The following is a 25249-nucleotide window of genomic DNA, read 5'->3' as shown; positions in this document are numbered from 1 at the left end:
CCGGACAGTCCGCTCACTTCTTCTCTTATTTTTATTCTTATAGTACGATGAGCTGGCCCATTACGGTGGGATGGACGGAGTCACGGCGTCGATGTACGGGGACCCGCACGCTCCCCGGCCGCTTCCCCAGGTCCACCACCTGAACCACGGACCGCCGCTGCACGCCAGCCAGCACTACGGAGCCCACGCTCCGCACCCAAACGTTATGCCCACGAGCATGGGCTCCGCTGTCAACGACGTTTTAAAGAGGGATAAAGATCAAATTTACGGGTAAGCCTTTGCACAAGACTAGTCTGCGTGCAGATGATTTTATTTTTCTAACTTTTGAGCTTTTTCTCCAACTTTTTCCTCTTAGAGTTTCTCTCCCACCGCTAAATTTAAACACACTTTTGAGCAGGATTGACCGCAATTTTCGGGCTCTATTGTTGATGAAGGGGAGTTTTGTTGATGTGTAATTTTAGACGCATTGTAGGAGGCATCGTCAAGCCTGCAGTAAGTAAGAAGAAGCCTCGTGCTTGAAACACAAGCTATAAAATAATATGGAAGCTCGACAGAGCCAGACTGCCTGGAAATATAATAAAATACAATTTCCACCATCAGAACAATTATTCCATCTTGTACATTTTTCTTTTAAATTGCATCCCAATATTATCAGAGCAGTTTAAAGCAGCCCTGACTCGTTTAAACGCCTTTTTGCTGCCTGTAAAAACTTCTCAGAGCAGTTTCTTTTTGTTTTGGCAGCAGCACTGCTGCGCGTAAAGGCGCACCAACTGTCTCTAAAATAAAACTCTAATCAGATTCTTCACAGACAATGTAAGGAGGCTTTTTACCTCCTTTTTCCTTTAGCAGATCATGACAAAACTTGAGAAAACGTTTACGGATGCTCCTCGATTACTCACGTTCACAGAAAGTGTTATAATCCACAGTGTATCATTTTAATCTGGGATGTAGTGCAGAGTAAATCCCCTTCATCTCTTTTACTCACGTTGTTCTCATGTGCTTAGGGGAGTTCATTTTAGCTCACAAAAACAAAGAGATAATTTAAGGGAATAACCTTTATTCTAGTGAAAGCTCGCTTTTATGAAAACGTTTGTAATTTAATTTTTAGAACGTTTATTAGGATGTATTTTTCTTATAATGCCTGATTTAATATTGTTCATATTTACTGTTAAAGCTTTAGTCAGGAGGACAGGAAGCTCTAGTGCTTTAATACGTTTGTTTTCTAACTCTACAAAATCTAATTTTTTTACTTTCAGTTTTTGTTTGTAATTTTAGTATTTTGCCTGAAATCCCACAGACTGCTGCAGTGTGTGTCGGTGTTGTTTTTGTAAAGTTAATGTTGACTTCTTAGCAGTTTTTCAGTTTGCACTGCAAGAAATGTCAATCACAACAAGTCGATAAACATCACTTTTAATGTCTAAAACAGCACAAACATTTCCCTGGAGTGGGAGGAAATTGTTCCATATGCGTATTTACGCACCAGCCTCAAAACAGAATCATCTCCAAACCATGGATGTAGTTTTTATCCATGTCTGCTTCATTCTCTGACGCGTGGCTTTCTTTCCAAATGCGTGCGTAAAAATCAAACATTGTGCCAAAAGCAAAACGATCTCTTCTAAATGTTTTATTTTGTGATTTGATAAGGTTTAAGGTGCATGGTTACCGGGAGATGTGCAGGTTGATTGGACATTTCTTGCAGTGTGCATGTGGAGCCGGTGTGCTGCTTGTGCTCAGGCTGTGTTTCCCACTCTTGCAGTCACCCTTTATTCCCACTGCTCGCGCTGGTTTTTGAGAAGTGCGAGTTGGCGACGTGTACTCCGAGGGAGCCCGGCGTAGCAGGCGGTGATGTCTGCTCCTCAGACTCCTTCAATGAGGACATTGCAGTCTTTGCCAAACAGGTCAATTTAGAAATATTTAAAAAAATATTCACATTTTTGGTTGTGCTGCTGCGCGTAAAGGCGCACATATTTATTTTTTTCTTTTGCAATACAACTTTCTCTTCAGTGTGTGTTAATCTGCAGAAATTCCTCTAAATGTGCCACATTTTTAAGTTATTTTTCCCAACAGAACTAGACTCACATTCCGCACATTTCACTCCAAACTAACTCTGACATTTGCTGTGCTATTTTAGGTCCGAGCAGAAAAACCTTTATTTTCATCAAATCCAGAGTTGGACAATTTGGTAAGCACACACACTCTGTCTTTCTCTCTGTCACACACACTGGACCGTCCCTGCCTCATTGTGCGGTCACACTCTGCCTTGTTTTTTGGGGATTTCTCTGCCTGCACTGTCCGCAGCATCAAGCAGAAAAATAAGTCAACGTATGATTTAAACTTCCCCACGGATGTCACATCAGTTATGAGGAGAGGCTGTGTGACCACATTAGCCGCTGTCAGTGTGCATGTCTTCCCATCACTGACCCAGCTGACCAGTGTGTGAACGCGTAATGCAGCCTCCTTTTAGAGTTAAAACATGCATCTCTCCTTTACACTCTTAACACACATGGATCATCACATTAAGAGTGTAAACTTACATTTAATGTATTAACTGTGCTCATTCTGCTCCTTTTCCCAGATGATACAAGCCATACAAGTATTACGGTTTCACCTCTTGGAATTAGAAAAGGTAAATAACACAGATCTTTATTATTACGCATGGCACCACCTGCACAGACAGCATGCACTGACTGATATTGTGCTCCAATATTTTATTTTATTTTTTTTATTTTTTTTTGCATTGCTGTGGAGTTATTATCAGGCATGCATTTTTAAGAGGTGTGTCATTTTCTGAAAATATGCTCTTCTATTTAGCCAACTAATTCTGTGACTGCTAATAAAACGTGCTGGAGCCTCTTTGCGCACGTTGCTCATTGTTATCGATCCGCAGATTCGGTTTCAGCTGCTCATTATCCCCCCAGCTTACGGCATGCTGTTTGTTTTTTTGTCCTTCAACTTGTTGCTCCAGTCTCAGGAGAATAATAAGCTCTGCAACAATTTCACTATTGTTTCCTCGCCGCCTATAATGCCCCCTCCTTAATTGGAGTTATTCTTGGACTTGGCTGAAGCGTTTTCCTTTATCCTTAAAAAGGTGCTCTCTTTTTTCTTTTTTTTTGTTTGTCCCCCCCTTCCACCTTTAGGTGCACGAGCTCTGCGACAATTTTTGCCACCGGTACATCAGTTGTTTGAAAGGAAAAATGCCAATAGATCTAGTTATTGATGAAAGGGATGGCAGCTCGAAATCAGATCACGAAGAGCTCTCGGGATCGTCGACTAACCTTGCAGATCACGTAAGTAACCGAAGCTTTATTCTATTCTGGATGTGTGTTTATGCGTGTGTGCGTGCGTCACAGAGAATCCCAGAGTGTTTATAATTTTAATGGACCTTAAAGTAAATAATCTGCGAGCAGAATTGTGTTTTATTTGAACTTTGGGGCTCAGTGTGTGTGACAGTGCCATCAGTAAATAGAGCATGCTCTGTTCTGCAAGGAAAATCAGCCGATCGATGCTCTAAGGTCAAAAGCTAGATGTGATACAATAGACTGAGTTATTGTTTTAGTCTTTTGATTAGGAGCAGTCATGTGTGTATAATGCGTCCCTGTGCTGCGAGCCTCTTGTGTGTATTGGATGGTGCGTGCGTGCGTAAATCGCAGCCGTGCGTCATGAAGAGTTGTAGCTACGCCGTAAGAAAAAAAAGAAAGAGAAAGAACGTGAGGCAATTATCTGTTACGCAGGTTTAACGTTAAAGCAGGGTATCAGCGCTAAGCTTTAGCTGTAGGCTAATATTTAAAAAGAAAGGGGCTTTCTATTTGGGGGCTGTGGGAGCTGTGGATGGGGCCTGTGCGTAAAGCTGTGGATTTTTTTTTTCCTTGCTGCAGAGGTGGAGAAAGTGGTAGCCTATTGAAAAAGATCTCAGAGCTAAAGGCTTAGCATCAATGTCAAGTTCACAAGGCAGATGATGGTTCGTCTGGAGGCCTTCCATTGCTGTTGATGTTAATGTGTTTAATTGTTTCGTATTGATTTGCCGTGTGGTTTCTCTGCTCTGCAGTGGCTCTCTTCCCCTCTGCTCCGCTCTGCTTTGCACCGCTCCCCCCCTTCATTTTTATGGCTGGAGGCTCCATAATGCTGAATTCAATTATATGCACCTGAAGTACAGTAGCTTTAAATTTGAAGATCGATTCCTTGGTTTAAATCGGTGCATTTTCGGTGTATTAAACACACTCTCAGTGGATCGAGCTGACTGTGTGTTATTGAGTTGATATGTGTGAATTATTACGCGCGTAAAGCTGATGTAGTGGTGGAGTAAAAGAGGGAAAAAGGCGGGCTCTTGCTGCAAAGTGAATATCAGTGCAGCACAAGGCCAAGCCTATTAGGAATTAAAGCAGATTTAAGTGTTATGCAAAGTCACCGCGCTGCATCTGTTGGCTCTGGCCATCGGCCTAATAGCGGTGGATTCCCCCCTTTGAAAGCCCCGGCGCGTCTACAGGTCGACGCGGCAGGCTGCACAGGCTGAATTAAAACACAATCACAGCCGCGTCGGTTTGTAGGGAAACGGTGCAATATTGTCCTCCTCCAGCATGAGTGCAGAAATGAGGCATGCTGTTGTTTATATTGCAGAGATTAGATAAACTAGCCTGTTTAGTTTCATGGCAGATGGTGGATGCTCAGGCCGCTTTCCAGTGGTGCCTTCTACTCTGCTCTGTCACCAGTCCAAGCTCGTGAGAAATATTTTGATAATTAGTAAATGAGAAGTGCCAATAAAGCAAATCAGGAGCAGCAATAAACAAAGAAAGGCTGCATGACGAGCCATTCATCTTGGAGTCATTTGGACTGACCACCTCATTAGGTTTTTAACTTTTGAGGGATTTATTTCACTGCTGTGGCACCAGTGAACTTTTTATTATAGCTCACCGCTGCTCTGTGCTTGTTTTCAGAGCTGAGAGGTGATTTTAATAAATGCACACACTCTTTGCTTATTGCAATATTTGACAAAGGATGCACTACTTTTACCGTAAAAAGAAGAGCATGGAAGTAAATAGTTAACTTCCCAGCTGTAATTTCCATGTCTAATTGAAAGGAGTCCAGCTCTTCATGCCTAAAATGTGCTTTGAATACTGAGAACAATGCACAAAAAAATGCATTTGGCTGCATAACTGTGCTGCTGGATTGAAAGCAATTTTTTGTCCTACTTGTCTTGATTTATTTATTTTATTTATTCCTTTGCTCTTTTTTTGTGTATTATTCATCTCTGTCCTCGCTTCCCCATTGAGGAGAGGAAGGCGGTTTGATAGTTAGATATGCTAATTTATTTAGTTAGACTCTCTCACGTCCATTTTTCTTTGCTTTGATATGCATTTTTAATATATAGCCCAGGGCTACATCTCATTTGGAGAAAGTTGGTTTTTCTGGAGATGATGAGGCTCTTCACTGGAGGAAGAGGCGGCCCCGTTGAGCCTTGTTTTTTTAATGTATGTGTGTATGTGTGTTTTCTTCTTTTTTTTAAAAAAAGAAGCTCTTTCTGTTCCCCTCCTCTTCATACCTGACATGGGAGCATAATAAGCAGTGTTTTATTTACACTTGAATGCAGCATTGTCTCAGAGATGATTGGATTATGTTATAGAGAGAAGCGAGATGAGTCCTTGCTGACACTGTTGATTTCCTTTTTTTTCTCCTCCTTTCGCTTGCGGTGACTATCTCAACCATGTAGCCCACCCATGTCTTCCCAACTCACCACCCCTCCTCAGATTAACCCCCTCCCAATTAAGAAAGGGAAAAAAGATGTATTACACATGGAGGATGATGGAGGGGGTGAAAAAACACAGAGCGGTGTAGATTTGTTGCTGCAGTGTGTGCTTGTCAATGCTTTTCTCTCTTGTCTTTTAATTAATGAATAAAATTTCTGTCTCTTCTGTGCTACATCCAATTAGAGAGGCAAATAGAATTAACAGTGTCTGAATATTATCTGTACTAATGAATTAGCCTTTGTGTCTTCTCCTGCTAGTCTTCAGTCGAGCTTACATATTAGCACAAGGCTTTTCATTCCCTCCATGCATATGCATTAAGCTTTTCAGAAGCATTTCTGCACAGTTTCAGATTTGTTTTGCATGAAAGAAAGAAAGTGTGCAGGTTTGTTTTGGAGAAGCTTCCTCAGGGAGCGATGGGAGCTCCCATAGTGTAGCTTATCTTACCTCAGCATGGCTGGAGAGTGAGGAAAGGAGGGGAAAAAAGCTCGCTCTGTTTACATTTGATTCCCTGAGTGCTGGAGACCATTGGTCAGATGCAGTGATGTCACAAGTAATGCAATAGTTCATGTTGTGCCCAAGCTGTGATTTACAGTGTGTATCAGAAGAGACGGGTGCTCAGTAATGTCCCGTCTCTACACGTCACTTTGCATGGTGCAGCACACACTCAGCCCTCCGCCTGTGGACGGCGAGCCCTCGGGCCGAGCCGGCCTGCTGAAGCGTGGAATTTCTCCGTTTTGGAGGTGTTCTAATTCAGCTAGCTTTGTTCTCCTCAGGGAGCGACCACGATTGGATCTCTCCCTTCTTATATTTAGAAAAAAAAAAAGTGCATCGCAGACTTGGAGCGCTCTGTCTGTTCCACACAATTGTTTTGTGATGGTGGGATGTCTGGCCTAACATTTCCTATTTGATTAGTGTGCAGAGGCTGGGCCCTGTTGGCAGCCATATCTAATCACCACTGCAGAGAGGCTAGGCTCACTTGTTGCATCTCTCACACTCCCTTTTCCTTTAACTGCACGTTGGCTTTAAATGACTGCCATAAAAAATATCTGATACATGCATGTTGACCCACAGCGTTCATGTTAATGACAGAGAAGTGATCAGCAGCAACTTAATTAAGCAAATATTTACAGCCTGTGCAGTTACATAAAACAACCCCGCCAAAAACATACCTCTGAAGTGTGTCACAATCAAATTTTTAACCGAGGTCAACCTCAAATGTGGAGTTACATAACCACATGATGCTGTAGGGTGTTTTTATGTATTGTCTCTCTGAGGAACACCTTTCATTATGATCCAGCCCTCACACCTTCTTTAACTATGACCTCACACTAGAGCTTATAATTTACTTCACATCTAAAGCAAACATCATAAAAAGAGTATGTTGATTGCATCAAACTTTACAGGTGTAAAAATAAAGCTGTCACTGAGTGCATGTTTACATATTAGGGAGCATAATATAGCTTTGTTTTTTTAAGAGGAAATAAAATGACTCACTATAGCAGTAAAAGTTTTTGAAAACTATCAACTTTATGTAGCCCATTCATGAAGAACTATACAATATCTATGCTTTGAATTAAACATAGAACAGAAGCTTTTTAACATAGTTCCTATTTGATAAGCTTTAAAGGGGAAGTCTTCAGATGCTTTCTCTGATTAATTTAGACATTTTGGCAAACATTTGCTGTTTAAATGTGTTTTACCGTGTCTCTTTTGATTATGCATCTTGTATTATGTTTTCTTTATGGCTGCGTATGTTTGTCTGAAACTCTGAGCTGTTGCTGCCTGTCTTGCAGGACTCTCTTGAAAAAGAGATTTATAATCCCAATGAGGGAATTTTGTGCCTAAATAAGAAATAAAATAAAACAGGTGCTTTGGAGAGGAATGAACCCATCAAAAAATCGCATGCAAACTCCTACACATGCACAAGTGTGCATGGGTTTGCTATTTTTATAAGTAAAAACAATAAGGCTGCACTGACACTGCAAAGTGACCCAAAAGTGACCTGATTTGGATCATTTTACTCCCCTGTGACTCTGATAGGATTATTTATGACTGTTGAATGACTTAGAATATGGTCTTTATAAACAGACTTGAGCCTGAAGTGAAACAAGAGTCTGATACGAGCTGGATTTTGAAGAATCAAGTGACAAAAAAAAATCAGATTTTTGCAAAGATTTAGGATTGAGCATTAAGGCTTGCAGCCCAAATATCAGTCGCCTAGGAATTCTGTTGTTGTGCATCATTCTCATTTGACTTTTGAAAATCAAAGCAAAAATAAAAAGTGCTAAAGCTTTTAAAAACAGAGGACATATTTCACCTAAAAGGAGATGCAGCGTTGTTTAAATTGCACAAAAACACTGGCAGAACATTGCCTATGCTCTTGTGCAATTCAGACTGTGTGCTTGCCAGACAGGTGCTTAGAGGAGGAATGAATCTTCCAAAAGTTGCATGCAGACTCTGACACACTTTCTCAAATTGCACAAATGGGCAGGAACTTTCTATTTATAATAGATGAAAACAATGAGGCTGACTCTCACTGCAGACCAAAGTGACCTGATTTGGATTATTTTGCTCCTCTGTGACTCTGATAGGATTTTTTTTATAACTGTTGAATGACTTAGAATAGGGTCTTTTCAAATTGATTTTTGGCCTATTTTATACGTGGACCGATTGAAGTGAAATAAGAGTCTGATACAAGCTGGATTTTAAAGAGTCAAGTGACAGAAAACATCAGAACTGTGCAGAAATTTAGGATTACCCAAATATCAGACATCTAGGAATTCTGTTGTGCATAAATCTCAATTGACTCTTAAAAATCAAAGCAAAAGTAAAAAGTGCCAACACGTTCCAAAAACTGCTATCATATTTCACCCAAGGGGTGAGACAGCAATGACAGCAAAATCAAAGCAAAATTAGAAAAAGGGGCAAATCTTTCTGAAAACTGCAGTCATATTTAGCCCAAAAGGAGAGACAGCATTGTTTAAATTGCAAAAAACCACTGGCAGTGTTTACAATTAAGACTTTGTGCAGGAGTTTGCTTGCCTTTTTTGTTCATAAAAAGAAGAAATGAACCAGTATTGTGTGCATACCTCCATCAATGGCATTGAATTTGTTTGATTCTCACTTCTAATGTTTCAAATCCTATCATACAAACCCAAGCACTAATATTTAGTATTTAACCTCATCTTTCTGCACATTTGTGCTTGTTGTCTGACATTTACAGCAATAAAAACAGTTGTTTTTGCCTCAGAGAAAGTTTGAAGGATAAATACAATCAGTCAGCCCCTCATGTCTGTGCTGTGAGTTATTGGCTGTTAAATTAAAGCCTCTTTATATTCAGTATAATTGAGGGTGTTGTAAATAGTCGCAGGTTCAGCAGAGGTGCACCTACACTTTTCTAAAGCGGCTGTATATAATTACGAGATCAAGCCAACAGAAAATGTGTTAGAAGTTTTTTCTCTGTTTATATCGTGTGGCAAGATGTGTCTTGAAATGTCAGCATTATGATTTACGGCCCCGTGTGTTTTCTGGTGTGTCAGCGATTCTGTTGAACACGCACACACTAACAGAGAACACACACACTCACACACAAGGCCAGTCGTTCCCAGCCGCCTCTGCACCGACAGATTCCTTCCTTGTTTTTTTTTTTTTTTTTTTCCTTCAGCTTCCAGGGGAATTTGAGGGAAATTCAATGATGTTGCTAAATCAATTTTATTTAGAAATTCCTAGGGATGTAGGCAGAGTGCAAGGGCGGGGAGTGAGATTGTGCCAGGCAGGTGTTTGTAAATGAGAAACAGGGGACGGTGGAAGCAGCATTCTCCTGCTCTCCTGTGGCCCTGCTGCACTACAAGCCTTCCTCCCCATATTGTCTCCTGCTTTTATATTAATTACAACTTGTATTATCAGCTGCCAGTCGCTAACCCCGGCAAATAGAAGCGGCTGTCCCTGGAGACCACACTTCTTTTGTATCTTTTTCTCCATCTAGTCCTATTGTGTTAGTGCATCCTCAGCATTCACATGTATGTGTGTTTTAGCAGGCATTCTCCTCCTGGTTACACTGCTCTTTAACACAATTAGTGAAGAGCATGGAGTGAACCATGTTTGACTCCTAATTATGCCCAGCTTTAGGGAATAATCACCCAGGCTAGAGGCTTTTCTTTTTGGCTTCTTCTTTTCTATTTCGTCTTCCGAGGGATTCTTGTGTAGGTTGAAGAAGACTGTTTGGGGTGACACGATTTTTTCTTCCCCAACTTGTTTGAACTTCATCAGACCCACGAGGCTTGTGACAAAATGGTTGTGTGTGTTTGTGTTGCGCGATGTGGTGCAGCGTCTGTTGATGCTCAGAGAGATGCACTAAATAATTCATAAGGAGGAAAGGCTGTTGCTTTTGTCGCCTTGTTGAGCGTGGAAAGTTAAGGCTTTTGTTGTGGTGTTTGTTGTCTTGTTTTTCAGATGGGGGAGGTTATGAATGAGAAGTGACTTCTAGGTATTAAAAGAGGAAAGTGCGGTTCATCATAAATGAGCCACTGTATTAATATTATTAGGTCATGTGAAGTGCTGCGGTGTGCTTTTCACCCTGTAGGAAACAAAACGGGCTGAGCTTTATCTACATCCCTGCATACAGGCCTATTAAATCCACAGGGTAGCAAATCACAGCAAAATATCATTCCCTTTAACACCATTAGCCGAGGTGTCTTTGAATTTAATTTAGTGCTAGCACCATTAAAAATGACACATTACCCTGCAATGATAGCTAAATTAAGTCCTATCGATTCAGCTGTTGCATTAAAACCATGCTGTGGCCATGGCTGGCAAGTGTTAGAGAGAGAGAGGGGGAGCATGAGAGCGTGTGAGAGCAGTGAGCAGTTTTTCAACTCTGTCTCGCAGGCAGTGGATGTCTCATTTTGAAGAAGTAGAACCCAGTGATTTTCTTCTCTTGGAACAACGAGCCCGGCTCTGTTTAAATACATTATACACTCAGGGAGCAGGGGATTTTTACCGCCCCTTTCTTCTGCACCTTTGAGATTATGGCAGAAATCACAATCAGGATTATTGTGATTGGTGTTGGGATCAGGATTACGAAACAGGATTACACATCACATGCATTTATGGAACTTGAACACTCTTAGCACTTTGAAAACAAGCAATAAGCGAATTTAACTGGCATGTAAAATAATTTTATATCATAACAAGGGATGTCAAGTTTAATCACATTAATCACAATTAACTGCAATCCATAATAAGTGCACTTAAATATTTTAATCACAGACAGCTGAGTGGACAAATAAGAAGGCATCTGAAGCTAATAAGAGAAAATTTTAACCTTCTTACTGCCTGCTCTTCTTTTCAATCCATAACAAGTTCTTTCTTCTGTGTCATATCTTCAGTACATCTCTAAATACAGGCCTGTAACCAAACAGGAAGTCAATGACCTCTAGTTTAAGGCAATAGAAAAATCCAAAAGGACACAATAACCATTTTTAAAATAAAGAAATTTCCCAATGGGATAAACAGTGTCTGATTAATCGCAATTAAATGCAGAAATTGTGAGATTAATCATGATAAAAAATTTTAATCTTTTGGCAGCCCTAATCATAACCATGGGAGTCAGACGATTAAAAATTGTGTTGCAATTAATCTCTGAATTTCTGTAGTTAACCGCAATTAATTGTAAACCTTAAAGATTCCACTGTTTTGCATTCCAAGCTGCTTTTTTTTTACAGTCTTCAGTTTAGGGTAATTGACTTCTTTAAAAGCTACATTTTATGCCTTTGAATTTTTACAGTAAGTCCAGAAGTAACACCAAGTAAAGACTTAAAATCAGAAATGGAGCGACAGTGTATCAGTGGTCGACTTGGTAGCCTCTTAACCTGAAGGTTGTGGGTTCGATCTCCAGCTCCTTTACTGACTATCAGTGTGTCCCTGGGCAAGACAGTAAAGCTCAGGTTACTCCCATTGCTGCATCAGTGGTGTGTGAATGCGTATGAATTATGGCGATTAAAATATAACATTTTTAATCAAGATTAATCTCAGAATTTCGATAGTTAACCATCATAAGAAGCATCCTTTTATTGCATTCTAAAGTTCTTCTCATTTTCAACCTTTTTTTTTTTTTAGGGCTGTCAGGATTAATAGAGTTAATCGTGATTCATCAAAAACCACAGTTAGTTCACTTATATTTTTAATTGCGGTTAATCACATGCTTTATTGTCCCTTTCAACACACTTTAGTTAAGGTATGTCAGTGTTTCCCTGCAGCCACAGTGATGTAAAATAAGTCCACCCCTTAACATTTCAGCGAGGACAAGTCATAGGTCATCTGAATCTTTAAGTATTCTCTCATTTCCTTTATAATCCATAACAAGTTCCTTTTTGTGTGGTTAAGTTCATTTTATAATCTTAGATCTACCCCAAAAGCAGGTCTGTATCCAAAGAGGAAGTCAGCTACCCTTAGTTTAAGACAACAGAAAAATCCAACACCACACAAAAACAGTTTAAAATGCAAATAATTGTTTATTTATCAAATTTGAGTGGTCCTTAGCCTGTCCTTAAAGAAGCGTTCCTGTTTGGATATAGACCTACTTTTATAGGTAGATTGAAGATTTTTAAATGAACTTAAACACACACAAAAAAACTTTTCGATTGAAATTTAAAAAAGTTCAGAATTTGATAACACAATGTTCAGATGACTTTTGAGTGTTTTTTAAGTGAAATGAGACATTTAGGAGCAGTAGTGGGCTTGTTTTACATCTCTGTGGCTGCAGGGAGACGCTGACGTGACTCAACCAAAGTGTGCTTAGAGGGACAATAAAGCATGAGATTAATAACAAGTTTTTATATATGTTTTTGGGGCATTTTCTGCCTTTATTTATAGAGGAGGGTAGTAGATAGAGTCAGAAACAGGGATGACGGAGTGGGGGAGAGAGATGCGGGAAAGGAGCCACAGGCTGGAATTGAACCCGGTCCCCCCATGTATATGGGTCCTGCCATCTGCACCCCCATCATGATTTAAGAAAACTAGTGCACTAATTGTGGATCATAATTAGTTGTAATTAATCTGATTAATCTTGACAGCCCACGACATAACAATCAAATAAACCAAAAAATTAGGGATGCATGATATTATCAGTACTGGAATTGATCTTAGCTTTAAAAATCAGAAAATAGGAACATCTCTGCTGATATTCAACTGATATTTCGCTATCAAAACTGTCTGTATCAGCTGTAAATACTGGCAGAACAAACAAGAAGTTAATAGAGTTTTAGGCTGGACCAACAGACCTACATCATCATTATTCCTCACACATAAAAGTGCGTTTTAAGGACTGAGATTTATTCATTTGTTAATCCTCAAACTTTAAATTGTAGGTTTTAAGAATTGAAGTTTTAGGTCTGATGATCTACATTAAAATGTCGATGTTGGCTAAAATTATTTTGGCAAAAATCCAATATTGTGCATTCTCATAAAAATCTTCCTTTGATGGCCATAACAGTAAATACTGAAACATTAACCACCTGACAAAGCCTACAGACAAAACAAGCATAACCCAGCATGTGGCTCAGTAATCGCTGAATTATCTTGTTTTTATGATTACGGGAAGCTAAAATAGTGTTTGAAATTGAAACTTGATCAACTGCCCAGCACTTATATGAGACAGAATTCGACTGTTTTCAAATGGTTTCCCACATTTTACCCATGCAGCACATGCTGTGTTGAGAGCAACAAAAAAGAAATCACTATAACAACAGAGCTCATTCTCATGAAGTGTACCATGTGTTGGCACAGAGAATGAACACATAACAATCATGCCTCCCCTCTCAAAGCAGGGACACTTTCCTCTCCGTTTGTTCTGGAGGGCTCAAACCCACGCACAGCCCATTGTTCCCCCTGTCTTCTTACCCCTCTTCTGAGTAATTCTCCCAGCTCTTTATCTGATTGCCATCCGGCGAACAGCTGACGCTGAGAGGGGCCTTGAGTGGAGCGGGAGGGTCTGAAGGGCCTTGTGTGTTTGTGTCTGCTGTTTTCAGCTCCGAGCTGTTTGAGAAAACAGCCCTCCTTCCCCAAAAAACTTAGCAGATAAAAGGGCCTCGCTCACAGGCAGAGCAGCAGCTTTCGCCTCCACAGCAGAACAGGCAGCAGCACATCAGGACCAAGCACCCAGGGGAGCTCGGCAGCCGCTTGTCTTATAGCCTCCGTTTCCCTGCAAACCTCCTCTAGTCTCCGGGCTGTCTCCTGTCTGTCCTCCACCAGTACAGCTTACTCTGACTGGGGCACCAAAGCAGACTAGGCAGGCAGGCTCCTCTCAGGCAGAGCTGAGGGAAAAAAGCTCCATCAGGAACTGCTCCGAAGTTAAACAAAATGGTAAAAAACAGTCTCTTTCTTGGAATACTCTCGTGTGTACATTTTCCTTTTGCTTTTGCATGTATGTATATGTGTTTATGTGTGTTTGAAGGAGAAAAAAAATAGCGGGAACTGAGAAGTGGGTTGAGGTTTGTGGGAAGCCTTGGTGCAGGCCTGTGTTTGTTTGGCTTGGGCCTGGCTCAAGGGGGCTGCTTCTCTCGGGGCCCCCCCTCCAGACAACGCCGGGCTTACGTTGGCCAACATTTTGTCATCGTGCTCAGGTGACAGGTTAAATTGGGAAAGACTAGCTGGGGGTTTTGTGAGCTGTGGAGCTCTATCAACTCTGTGAGAGGCTTGTGTGTTTGTGGGGGCTAAGCGTAGTAAATGACGTGATTGGTCTGTCCCTCTTTTGCTTGAATGGCAGAGGAAATTCCACCTCTAGCCTGCCTTCATGTGGCACTGATAAAGCCTTTCCTGTACAGTAGAAAATCCTGTTTCCCTGTGTGGCGACAGGGCAGTGGGAATGACCGGGAAAGACGGGAAAGAAAAGAGGCCTTAAAAGCTACAAATTTGTTTATGGATGTTTCTTTGAAGCTATCCAGCAGAGATTTAACACTTTCTTCCAGCATGTGTTTGTATATATAAAAGTGAGCGTGTGTGCATGAGTGTTTATTCTTCTTGCTCTATTATGTCATTAGTATGTGTGCGTTAGTGTATTTCTGCAAGCTCTCTGTGGGTGTGTGCACTTTTTTTTGGCAGATTAGCCGGAGAATCACTGTCATATCTTATTTTCATTTCTGACAGTGGTAATGATTAATGGCGGCTGTGGTGTGTTTGGACTTTTTACCTCTATATTTCTCACTTGACACGGAAGTCTCGATTGGTTACGGTATAAACGAACTCCACCGGGCGCTGCCATATGTGTTTAGACAATTACTCACAAGTGCTCCACTCACAGAAATCAAACGCCACATTAACAGAGCCGCGTTTTGCTCTCATGCATTAATGAAACTCTTTGATTACAGTGTTTTGACTTATTGCCAGCTGCTTTAGTGCATTTCTTTCTGCTCATCTGTGATTTTAGTGGCATCACTGATTGTCTGCTAGTCTTGCCAAGAGATTATAAGCAGGCCATGGACTCTTACAGAGTCTGTAGACTCTTACAGATGTCACTCTTACTTTTTTTGCACACTCACATGGTTTCTTTTTCTCTCTCTCTCTCTCCCTTTCCCTCCCTCTTCTTCCCCCTTCCCTGCTCTCTCTGCTCCTGGTTTGCGGTTTGGACTGGGGAATGTGGATGGATGCACGGATGGATGGATGGATCCCACGCTCGCTTTCTCTTTCTCTTTTTTTTTTTTTTTTTTGTCAAAAACCTCAGAACCCAGCTTCCTGGAGAGACCATGATGACGCCACCTCCACACACTCAGCCGGCACACCGGGGCCCTCCAGCGGGGGACTCGCTTCGCAGAGTGGTGACAACAGCAGCGAACAAGGTGAGCCAGCACCGCAATGGGCTTGCACGTGCACATGCACGCTCGTGCGCTAAGACATAAACACACATAGATACAGGCACAGATCCATATTAATCATCATGCACGGGTGGAGTTGCCAACACGCCACTTTATCCCTGTCTAATGTGCTATCTACAGTGAATAGATGCCACATCTCTCTTTACACATGCGACCCAGTCCTTGCTTCTGCACACTGGATTATCCTGCTTTTTGACTGGCGTCCATGTAAACACATAGTCACACCTAAAAAAGAACAAGCTTATCCACTACAAGAGTCACACACAAGCCTGAAGAAGAGCTTTCCAAAATGTTACTATTTAGAGAGCTGAACAAAAGCTGATGATTAATAGTGTATTTCTGCCAGTTCTTGTTTGCATTTAAACCATATTAACTTTGCATGCACAACAGCCCCTAATTATGTCTCAGTGAGCCTTGTGTTATCTAGTACGTGACCTGCCAAACAGTAATAATGCATTTCAAAACAAACGCATTTGAATTTATTACAGGCGGCGTGTGCAAGTCACAGCTATCTGCCTGCTGTTTTTGTCACGGTCCACATCAATTTTGACACATAAATTATCAAAAGCATATGCTAATATAGAGGTGAGGCCAAGCGTCAACATATCGAGAGGTTAAAATTGTTTATTAAAGCTGCTGCTGCCTGATCTGAGAGAACAGATGATGAGCTCTTGGCCTTTCCTTTCTTGTCTTCCTCTTGTTTTGAATGTACCAACATCTCTCTTTCACTGGCGGCGGAATGTGTCTGTGTGTTTTTGTAGGTCTCTTTCTGTATCCCTGCGTGCCCTCGGGCAGTGTCCATGGTTTTGCATGAAATTTCATCACACCGTCTACACCCACAAACACACTCAAACACTCAGATACACACACGTACTGTAAGAGCTCGCTCACAGAGCAAAGCTGCTTGCTGTGTCCGTATTGGTTTTCCCGATAAGCGATCAAATGCATCGATGGGATGTGTGCGTCTGTGGTAGGGGCTGTTTAAATCATCTTCAAGAGCAGCAGCTGCAGACCACAAACCCAGGGCCGCAGCAGACCTCTGTGGTTGGCTGTGTCAGGGTTGGTTGGATCACAGGCTGCTGTCAGGGTGCTTGTTGTTAGCTAGGGCTAAGCAACAGGATGTGTCTGTTCAACAGGGTAGAATCATGAAGGAATGGATGACAATATTGTGACAGAGAAGAAAAACTGCACAATCTAACAGGGGAAATATTCACTTTCTCTGGGATGGATACTTTATAATCTAGATCAGTGGTTCCTAAAATGAGGATCGGGAGACACTACAGGATGCTTTCCAAGAAAACAAAGAAAAATCTTGGTACAGTTTATCCATTATTGTAAGAAATATCCTTAAAAAAGTTAAATTTCAAATAAAACCATAGCTATAAAGTGTAATCTGTGCTTAAATGTAAGTCGTGTACAAAAACTTCTTAAAATGTACATTTTGTACATCAAGCTTTGTGCAGCGTCATATCCTTTAATTACGTTAAGAGACAGCAAAAATAGCTTCAGCAAAGCAAATATGGGATACAAGTTGAGTTAAGAAAGGAAAAAAATGCTAAAAAAATAAATGGAAAATGGTTAAAAGAGGCTAAAAGGTGGCAAAATTTGGCAAATCGTGTAAAATATGGGTAATGGAGGCAAAGATGGGTCAAAAGTGGCAAAAAAGGGCGGCTAAAGTTGAGTTAAAAGGGGTTAAAAACAGAAAAAAATTGTTAAATGTGGAAAAATGTTCAGAAACTGATAAAAAAGCAGTTAAAAAGTGGCACAAATAAGCAATTAAAACATCAGAGCCCCAAAAATAGCTTGATACACTTTTCAGCTCCAATATGAAGTAACTGTTAGCCTGGAAGCTAGCTGATCAAACTGATCAAACACACACATGCATTGATAACTATCAATTAATCACAACTGGGGAGGGCCCATTCTCTGGGTTTTCAGGGGCCCCAGCCAACTCTATGGGTGCAGATAGCCTTGTGGGGCAGCCTGGGTTCATGTCCAGCCTGTGTCTCCTTTTCTGCACGTCTCTTCTCATCCTTTGTTTCCGACTCTATCCACTGCCCTTGTCTCTAAATAAAGGCATTAAAGCCCAAAATATATGTTTAAAGATATGAAGAAAAATAGACAGCATTCATTTTTAACAAAAATGAAAAAGAAAACAACTTAGCAGCATTTCTTCCATCGTAAGAACATTAATCATGACCAACTATAACCAACAGTGATAACCGATTAATCGTTTCTGTCATTTTTCAAGCAGAAATGTCAAACATTTGCAGCTTCCAGCTTCTTAAACGTGAGGATTTGCTGCGTTCCTTTGTTGTTTATGACAGTAAACAAAACAGGCTTTGGATCTTGGACTGTTGGTTTGATATAAGAGCAATTTCAAAGACAGCCCTCTAGGCGCCATGAGCATTTTCACACATTTTTTTGGCATTTTACAGAAAAACAATTTATTGAATCATCGTGAGAACAATCATCAGATAAATCAATAATAACAATAATTTTAAGTCGCAACCTTAAATATAAGATAAGACCGTCTGATCGCACTTGCACAGACAGAACATGGGGAGATATTTTGCACTCATCTCTGTAATTGCAGGCAGCATGGGAGATGAAGACTGCAGAAACAACAGAGAGAGAAGGGAGGGGGATGAGAGAAAGAAATGCACTGCCTATTGATTATCTTACACACATAAGTACAAGTGACCTGTAATCCACAGAGCACTTATCGACTCCTCTCCCCACCGTATCCAGTAACAGCAGATCAATACGGGCCAAAGACAGTTACGGTACGGCACCGTGCTCTGGGCCAACACAGACCAGGACTAGATCAAGGCCGGAGCCTGACCCGTGCTGAGGAGTGCTAAACGCTGGGTCCACCAGCTTGGAGCCTTTTATAGGGGAAAACAAAGAAAGCAGCACGGACTTTGAGAGAAGGCAAAGAAGAGCTATTAAAGTAGAGAGGTGAAAGAGTGGAGAAGGTGAAAAAGTAGGCAGAGTGAGAAAAAGAGAGAAAGAGGGCAGCTGATTTAATGCTCTAATGAGGCCGTCCTCCAGCCAGTTGTTTTGTGTGAGGCATGCTCTGACCTTTCGCTTCGCTCGGGAGCCCCGCCGCCTCATTTTTCACATTCTTGCAATTACGTTAACGCTTGAAGCGCTCGCTGACTCCCGACTCTGGCCCTTCCATTCTGACAGAGCCTTCCACTCCCCAACCTCTCCACCTTTCCACCTCCACTCCACTCCACTCCACTCCACGCACGAACCCCGCCTCCTATCTCAATACATTTCCACATAAAATTTGTAGTCCACACTCTCATGGTCCACAGAGAAAATGTGAAATGTGTGCTTCACTTCAGTAATGGGGTCTTTAACAGCTTGGCCCCTGTTAAAAGGGGTGATGATGTGGATCAGTTGAGAAAGACAGAATAGATGGGAGAGAGGGAGGAAGAGTAAGATCCACAGTGCTTTTTGGCTTCAGCTGCCAAGAAAAACATCAACTTTCTTTCGCCATCTTGCATCTTGAAAGGTATCTTTAATGTACGCCTACCTCAAAAATGCATCCTTTGCTTGAAAATGACTGCCAAAAATGTTGAAGAAAGGGTAAAAAAGATGTTTTCCCCTTTGCCTTTCCTCATAAGGGGATGCACAGAGGAATAAAGTTAATTATTTTTCCACAAAGTACTGTATGTACAGTGGAAACAGGACTATAGAGGGTCTCTGTGAGCAGAGTCCACTTCCTCAATCTCCGCCTTGTATCTCAGCGTGGAGGATTGCTCTGAACCTGTGCCAAAAAACAATTTAACAAGTGCGCAAATATGTATCACCCCTCTTGTGGAATAATTTATTGTCAAGCAGTAAACCAAGGTGAAGCATGCTCATAGCTGTCAGTAAAGATTGCCAGTTAGGGTTCTGACACATATGAAAAAGGTTTCAGCACAATACTCAGATCAGTAACCTCTCCCCACCTCATGTTCTTAACAGTTTTTTTTCTTCTCCTTCTCTCAGTTTCCCTCCAAAAAAAGAAAAAATAAGAAGCATCACCCTCAGGGCAAATTCTGCACTCTCACTTACTGACTCTCAGTGAGCGACTCCCTATGTTCTGGCTAGATAAACAAATTTTCAGCAGTTAACGGGGAGATGGTTCAGAAGGTAACGCACAATAACTTCATCGGCCTCGCTCCAGCATCATTTTGATTAACAGCCCCTTGGAAGTCCTCCAAGCCTATCACAGACATTAGATGCAGGGAGTTAAACTTGATGAATGTATGCGCCTTAAGATAGCTGATGTCCATAACGTTACAAATTTAATGAAGAATTCTGCATATGTGCCCATGTGCACACGCGGAACAAAGCAGAGTCCCTGCATATCAAATATAGTCCAGCATGGTGGGTATCAAGACTGTAATAGTTAGTTTTCACTTTATGTTTTCAGTTTAGTTTTACTTATTTTTTCCATAATGCTTTGTTGAGTTTAGTTTTAATTTTGCAAAAAATGCTTCATTTATTAGTGTTTTTATGGATTTTTTTCCAATAATGTTGGGGTTCTTGTCAAGGGTGAGACCCAAAAGAGCCAGAAAAAGTAAACAACATATAATTATTTAAAACATTTTTAAATAGGCTACTCTTCACTTTTTATTTTATTTATTCAAATTTGAAATTTGATTACAACTCAAGACCTAAAATTGCCAATTTTTTTTGACCAATAAATCAGGCATTTTTACACTCCCCAGGCTTGGGTGGCAGGCAAAAGGGTTGGTTTGCCCAAAATATTTACTTTACAGATGGGCCAATCCACTTATTTTCAGTCCTGATACATCAGTACTGGATACCCGATATCAATTCAGGTATTATTTAAAAATCATAATTATTGTTTTCGGTTGTATTATGTGTAAGGTTGTACAAAGCTCTGGTAAACTCGAAACATGAGTTCCTATTCAGAGATCAAAAGTTATTTTAAAATGCATAGAACTTCATATCATTCCCAATAAATGTCTTTAAACATTGTGCTGGTTTCACATAAAAAACAGGTGGCAGCAACAAATGAAATATTTTCAACAGGGCTGTCAAAAAATAAAATTTTTAATTGCAATTAATCTCAAGATTTCTATAGTCAATCAGTATTAATCACACCCTGCAGAGAAAGGCTGCAGGAAGATGCTGGAGTGGCTTAACCGGGTTTGCTGAAAGGGAAAATAAAGCATGTGATTAATTGAAATCAGAAAAAATTGTGCTCTAATTGTGAATTGTAGGTAATTATGATTAATGTGATTAATTTTTCCAGCCCTAGTTTTCAAATTAAACATCTGAAAGTGAAGTGCACTGTAAAAACAGCAGCAATAACTGTAAACAACCAATAGGAGTTCTACTGCAGCAAACTGAGTTTTTTTTTTAAAGTCTAACACTGAATAAAAGTAAAAATGCACAGATAAATATCTATAAAATTAATGATTAAACAAACCTTTTCAAATAAGTAAAACAAAAAAACAATGATTCAACTAAACAGGATATATCAAGGGACTTTTGCAGCAGGAAGCAAAAAATTGGAAGTTTTAAATAAAAAACTGACATAAAAAAGCAAGCAGCTACAGGAAACACAACATGTCCTTATATGGGTGTTTTCGAGGAAAACAACTACAGACTTCTATTGTGAGGGATTTGTCAGAAGTACCAAGTTTGTCATTGATTTAACTTAGCTTTAGTACTGTGTTTACAGTCAGCCTCTCTGCTACTCTTTATAGTGGCTTCTCTGACCTCGTAACACGTCACAGCCCGCTTCTTTGAATCATCATAGACTTAAAACAAGGGAGTCATAAGTTAAAACATTTTTAAACAGGTGTTTAAGAAGTTTTAATACGAGTCGCTGCAGCTCGTGTGAAGCCAAAGACAGAGACGCTCGCTTCATGTTGCTGTTATTACAGACACAAATGGTAGCTGACTGCTCTTTAGTATCGGAGCAAAATATGATGATGAGTGGACTCAGACTGAGTTGTGCGCCACAAAGAACTCTGCCACACTGGCGGCGACGTTGTTTATGCCTTGTGTTTGCATGTAAGGCTCACAGCGCCATCAGCCCAGTCTCTGATATAAAAATGGCATAGATATCAGACCTGGCCCAACTCTGTTCACTTTAATACGAGAGCTTAAAGTATATACGACTGTTGTAGAACATGTAAACAAATGCTCACCACTTGTGTGCACACAAATTTAATGCCTATTGGGTGCTAAAAGAACACATTTCTAACTTCTGCACAGCACAAGCTGCATCTGAAATCTAAATTACTGTGCTTGAAACAAATTATAAAGGATGTGTCAGTCAATATCTTTGTGTCAAAGACTAAAACTTATCTTTTTCTCCAGTATAATGTCATTTTAGTTTTGTAAGCATGGAATATAGTCTTGTTGCAGTTCTATAGTTAGTTTTAGTTATCTGTAATAACCTTGGTAGGTTGAATGTAATATTTCTCCCCTCTCGTGTGAGTGAGTGAGTGTACCTCAGCTCCAGTCCACACTTGTGATTATTAGCTATGCATGAGGACCAAATCCACGTTGACATCTTGAGTGGTGAGCAAAGGGGCTTTCTGTACAATTCCCCCAATTCTACGCTAGATGGAAAAGGCTCAACAGAAGAGAGGAGAAAGCATTTTGTACATTTTCTCAGCAATTGAACAATCCCTACGCTCGGCGGATAGACAGACTCCCCAGAGAGAGCCGGGGAGAGGCAGAGATGGAGGGAGAGGAAGAGAGGGGAGATCTTGAGTGTACGGCTCAGAGGGAGCACGCTGCGCTTGATGATATTGTGGTACATTTGTGCGTATATGCCTGGGTAGTGTGGTGAGCTCCCTTGGCCCTGACCAGGGGCCCCACTCAGCAAGGTCTTTGTGGTTGAGCTCACCAGAGGGGGGTCATTCCTGGTGGGGACATGACTCCCTGTGTCCGCCCAGACAGTCCCAGCATGAGCAAAGCCTGTTGAGTTTGACATTTTCTGGACCTCTGGCTTTCTGTTTTTTTACAGCTACACTTAAAGATGAAGACGATGAGGAAATGTAACAAGACGAGAAAGAAAAGCAAAGTCTGTGCTAAACACAAGATGGAAGCCTTGTTGCGTTTTAGTGGCCTATACCTCGGCTCTGGAGTGATCAGTGAGGTGTGTCTGCGTATATAAAATATACGGTGTGTGCGGGCATGCACGAGCGTGTGTCAGCTGGTACCCTCTAAGTGCCTGTTAGAGTTTAATTTAGTGTAGTAATTAAAGCTGAACACTGGCCCATAAACAACAGATAAACAATAAAGCAGGCCCAAGCCCTGCTGTTTCATGGCTCTCACTCCCAGCTGTTGGAGGACTGATAATTTTTTACACAGTGCCCCCACCTCGCCTCACCACAACAACACAATGCCGAGGCTACCAGGGTGTGAGTGTGTGCTGTAAATGTGCGCTCGGGTCGTTTTAGAGGGTGATGGCAGAGCCTGAACAAAACAGGGCGAAGAAACATAAACACTCAGGATATGACCGTTTCCCTCCTTGGAAAAAATACAGAATCAGAACGTGTAAGTAGCTCTACTTGTTACCTACTCACAGAACCATTCACAGCACACAAGACTCATAAAAATCAGTGAACTATAACAAGATATTAACAAACATTAAAGTTAGACAGTATTTATGCCAGCTGAAAGCTAATGCTACCTTTCCATTGTGTTTGGTATGAAACTTTAGTTTTAGTGACATCAGCACTTCTTAGCATTTGTAACATTGCTAGGTTGAATCCTATCAATAGCTGCTGTAGAAGTCTGCCTACAAGTTCAATCTATGGCAGCTCTCTTCCTGACTCAGTGTGGCCCTTTTGTTAATTTTAAATGTTAAGAAAATGTAAAAATTAGGAAAAATGATCAAATCTGCCATGAAAACATGAGAAAATTGAAATATTTCTGCAATAATCTTTGATTACTTGTATATATTACTAGGAAAATAGAGATTTACTTAGCTGTATGTGTTGTTGTAAAAATCTGTCATATGCACCACTAAGTGAATTTGTATAAAAAGTAAAAATACAAGTAAAATATACCAAAATGACTAGGAACTATTATGATCATTGCATTGTAAAAACAGTTCAAATCAGCTGATTAAATAAAGCATTAGTATTTGCATTTGCACAATTAAAGCTTTTTAGCCATTTCTTTTGTAAAATAAAAAGTAAATATTATTGTTAAATTGAGAGTGTCCAACAATTTTTGACAATTTGGCCATTTGGCACAGAGAATAAACACATCGTGGCCCCCTCAGTAGCCAAAGTTGCCCATCCCTGCATTAGATGATCTTCAAATCTTGATCGATTTTACAAACATGTGACCCCACATTAAAAAACAGTTTTAACCTGTCAAAATCCTCTGAATTCACACACTAGATTCGTGGTTCTCAACTCGTCTACCCTTAGGACCCACTACCACCTCTGTAAAGATGCAGTAGCTAACATTGTGAGTATTAGCCACAGCTTACAGCGGGATTCCAGATGTAGAACTGTGGCAACCAGTGGTGCTAAGAAAAAATGTGTAACAGTTACTTGATCCCTTCTTTGGTGCTGTAGAAACATGTATGATACAAAAATCCAAGATGGTGGAGTCCATGGAGGGGACCCTATGTATGAATTAAAGACCTATTCTAAGTGAATAGAAATACACAAATCTTGTATATTCAAGGGGTTAATAACTATTTTAGACGGGCGTACTTATAAATATTGTGTTTATTTTTTTTGTTTGTTCTGCTAAATACTACAAGGCTAAATATATACGATATGCTGCAGCTTTAATGAGAAATTGTTGACTAAATTTATGAACATCTTCAACCACTTAAATTGAAAAATGTTTAATTTTGGGCCTTATAAGAAGCAAAACATCCATTTAAACAATGAAACAAGACAAGAGACATATTTTTAAGATGCACATCATTAGAGAATACCTAAGCAAACATTTTATTTTCCCCAGTTTTGCCATTATAACAAGCAAATTTATCCCAATGTATCTGTAGATAATAAAGATTAATAATTCAAGATCTTCACTTAGGCCTGTAGCTTTCCCAAGTATACATTTGCTTCCCACCTGAAACAACTCCATGACATACATTTGGGTCCTGACCTACCAGCTGAGAACCAAGACTCAAGACTGCACACTGTTCTGTTTAAAGGAACCATTATACAGCATTGACTGCACAGACACAGTCTAAAAGAAACGCGCATGATCAAACGTGACTACAGCAGCAAAACAAGTATGGAGGACAGTCAATATTGAAAGCTGGCTTTTTATTATTATTTATTTATTTGTTTATATATTACAGGAGACAGTGCACATTTATGAACATGGCTATGTAAATGTGCTAGATTGCAGCCATAGGCTAATTCACATCTTTAGTCCCCTGCATGGTATACATATAAAAGTGAACATCAAGCATGCACATAATGAAAAATAAAAAATGTACATAAAAGCTGACAACATGCAAACAAATTTTTAAAAAAGTACATTAATATACAAAGACCCACATATGACAATACAGAAGGTGGCTATGACTATGCTTAAGACTGACCAGGAATAAAAGGACCATTACAGTTGAAGTGCATAAGACAGATGGTAGAGTGCAATGGTGCTGGTGTATTG

At 40.4% G+C, this 25249-nt stretch overlaps 1 protein-coding gene across 6 annotated transcripts in view; it reads left to right on the top strand.

Annotated features, from left to right (window-relative positions):
* Window positions 1-25249, top strand: part of meis2a (Meis homeobox 2a) — a 275413-nt gene that overhangs the window by 174881 nt on the left and 75283 nt on the right. For all 6 annotated transcript variants that reach the window (XM_041812277.1, XM_041812278.1, XM_041812279.1 and 3 more), the window contains 6 exons: window positions 44-270; window positions 1757-1898; window positions 2132-2182; window positions 2576-2626; window positions 3138-3287; window positions 15460-15574. In XM_041812277.1, coding sequence (XP_041668211.1) covers window positions 44-270; window positions 1757-1898; window positions 2132-2182; window positions 2576-2626; window positions 3138-3287; window positions 15460-15574 — 736 coding nt within the window. The remainder of the gene's footprint in view (window positions 1-43; window positions 271-1756; window positions 1899-2131; window positions 2183-2575; window positions 2627-3137; window positions 3288-15459; window positions 15575-25249) is intronic.

This window comes from Cheilinus undulatus, linkage group 18 (assembly GCF_018320785.1).
Source record: "Cheilinus undulatus linkage group 18, ASM1832078v1, whole genome shotgun sequence".
NCBI lineage: Eukaryota > Metazoa > Chordata > Actinopteri > Labriformes > Labridae > Cheilinus > Cheilinus undulatus.
Note: the sequence above shows the minus strand (reverse complement) of the source record. Positions and strands in the feature narration are given on the sequence as shown.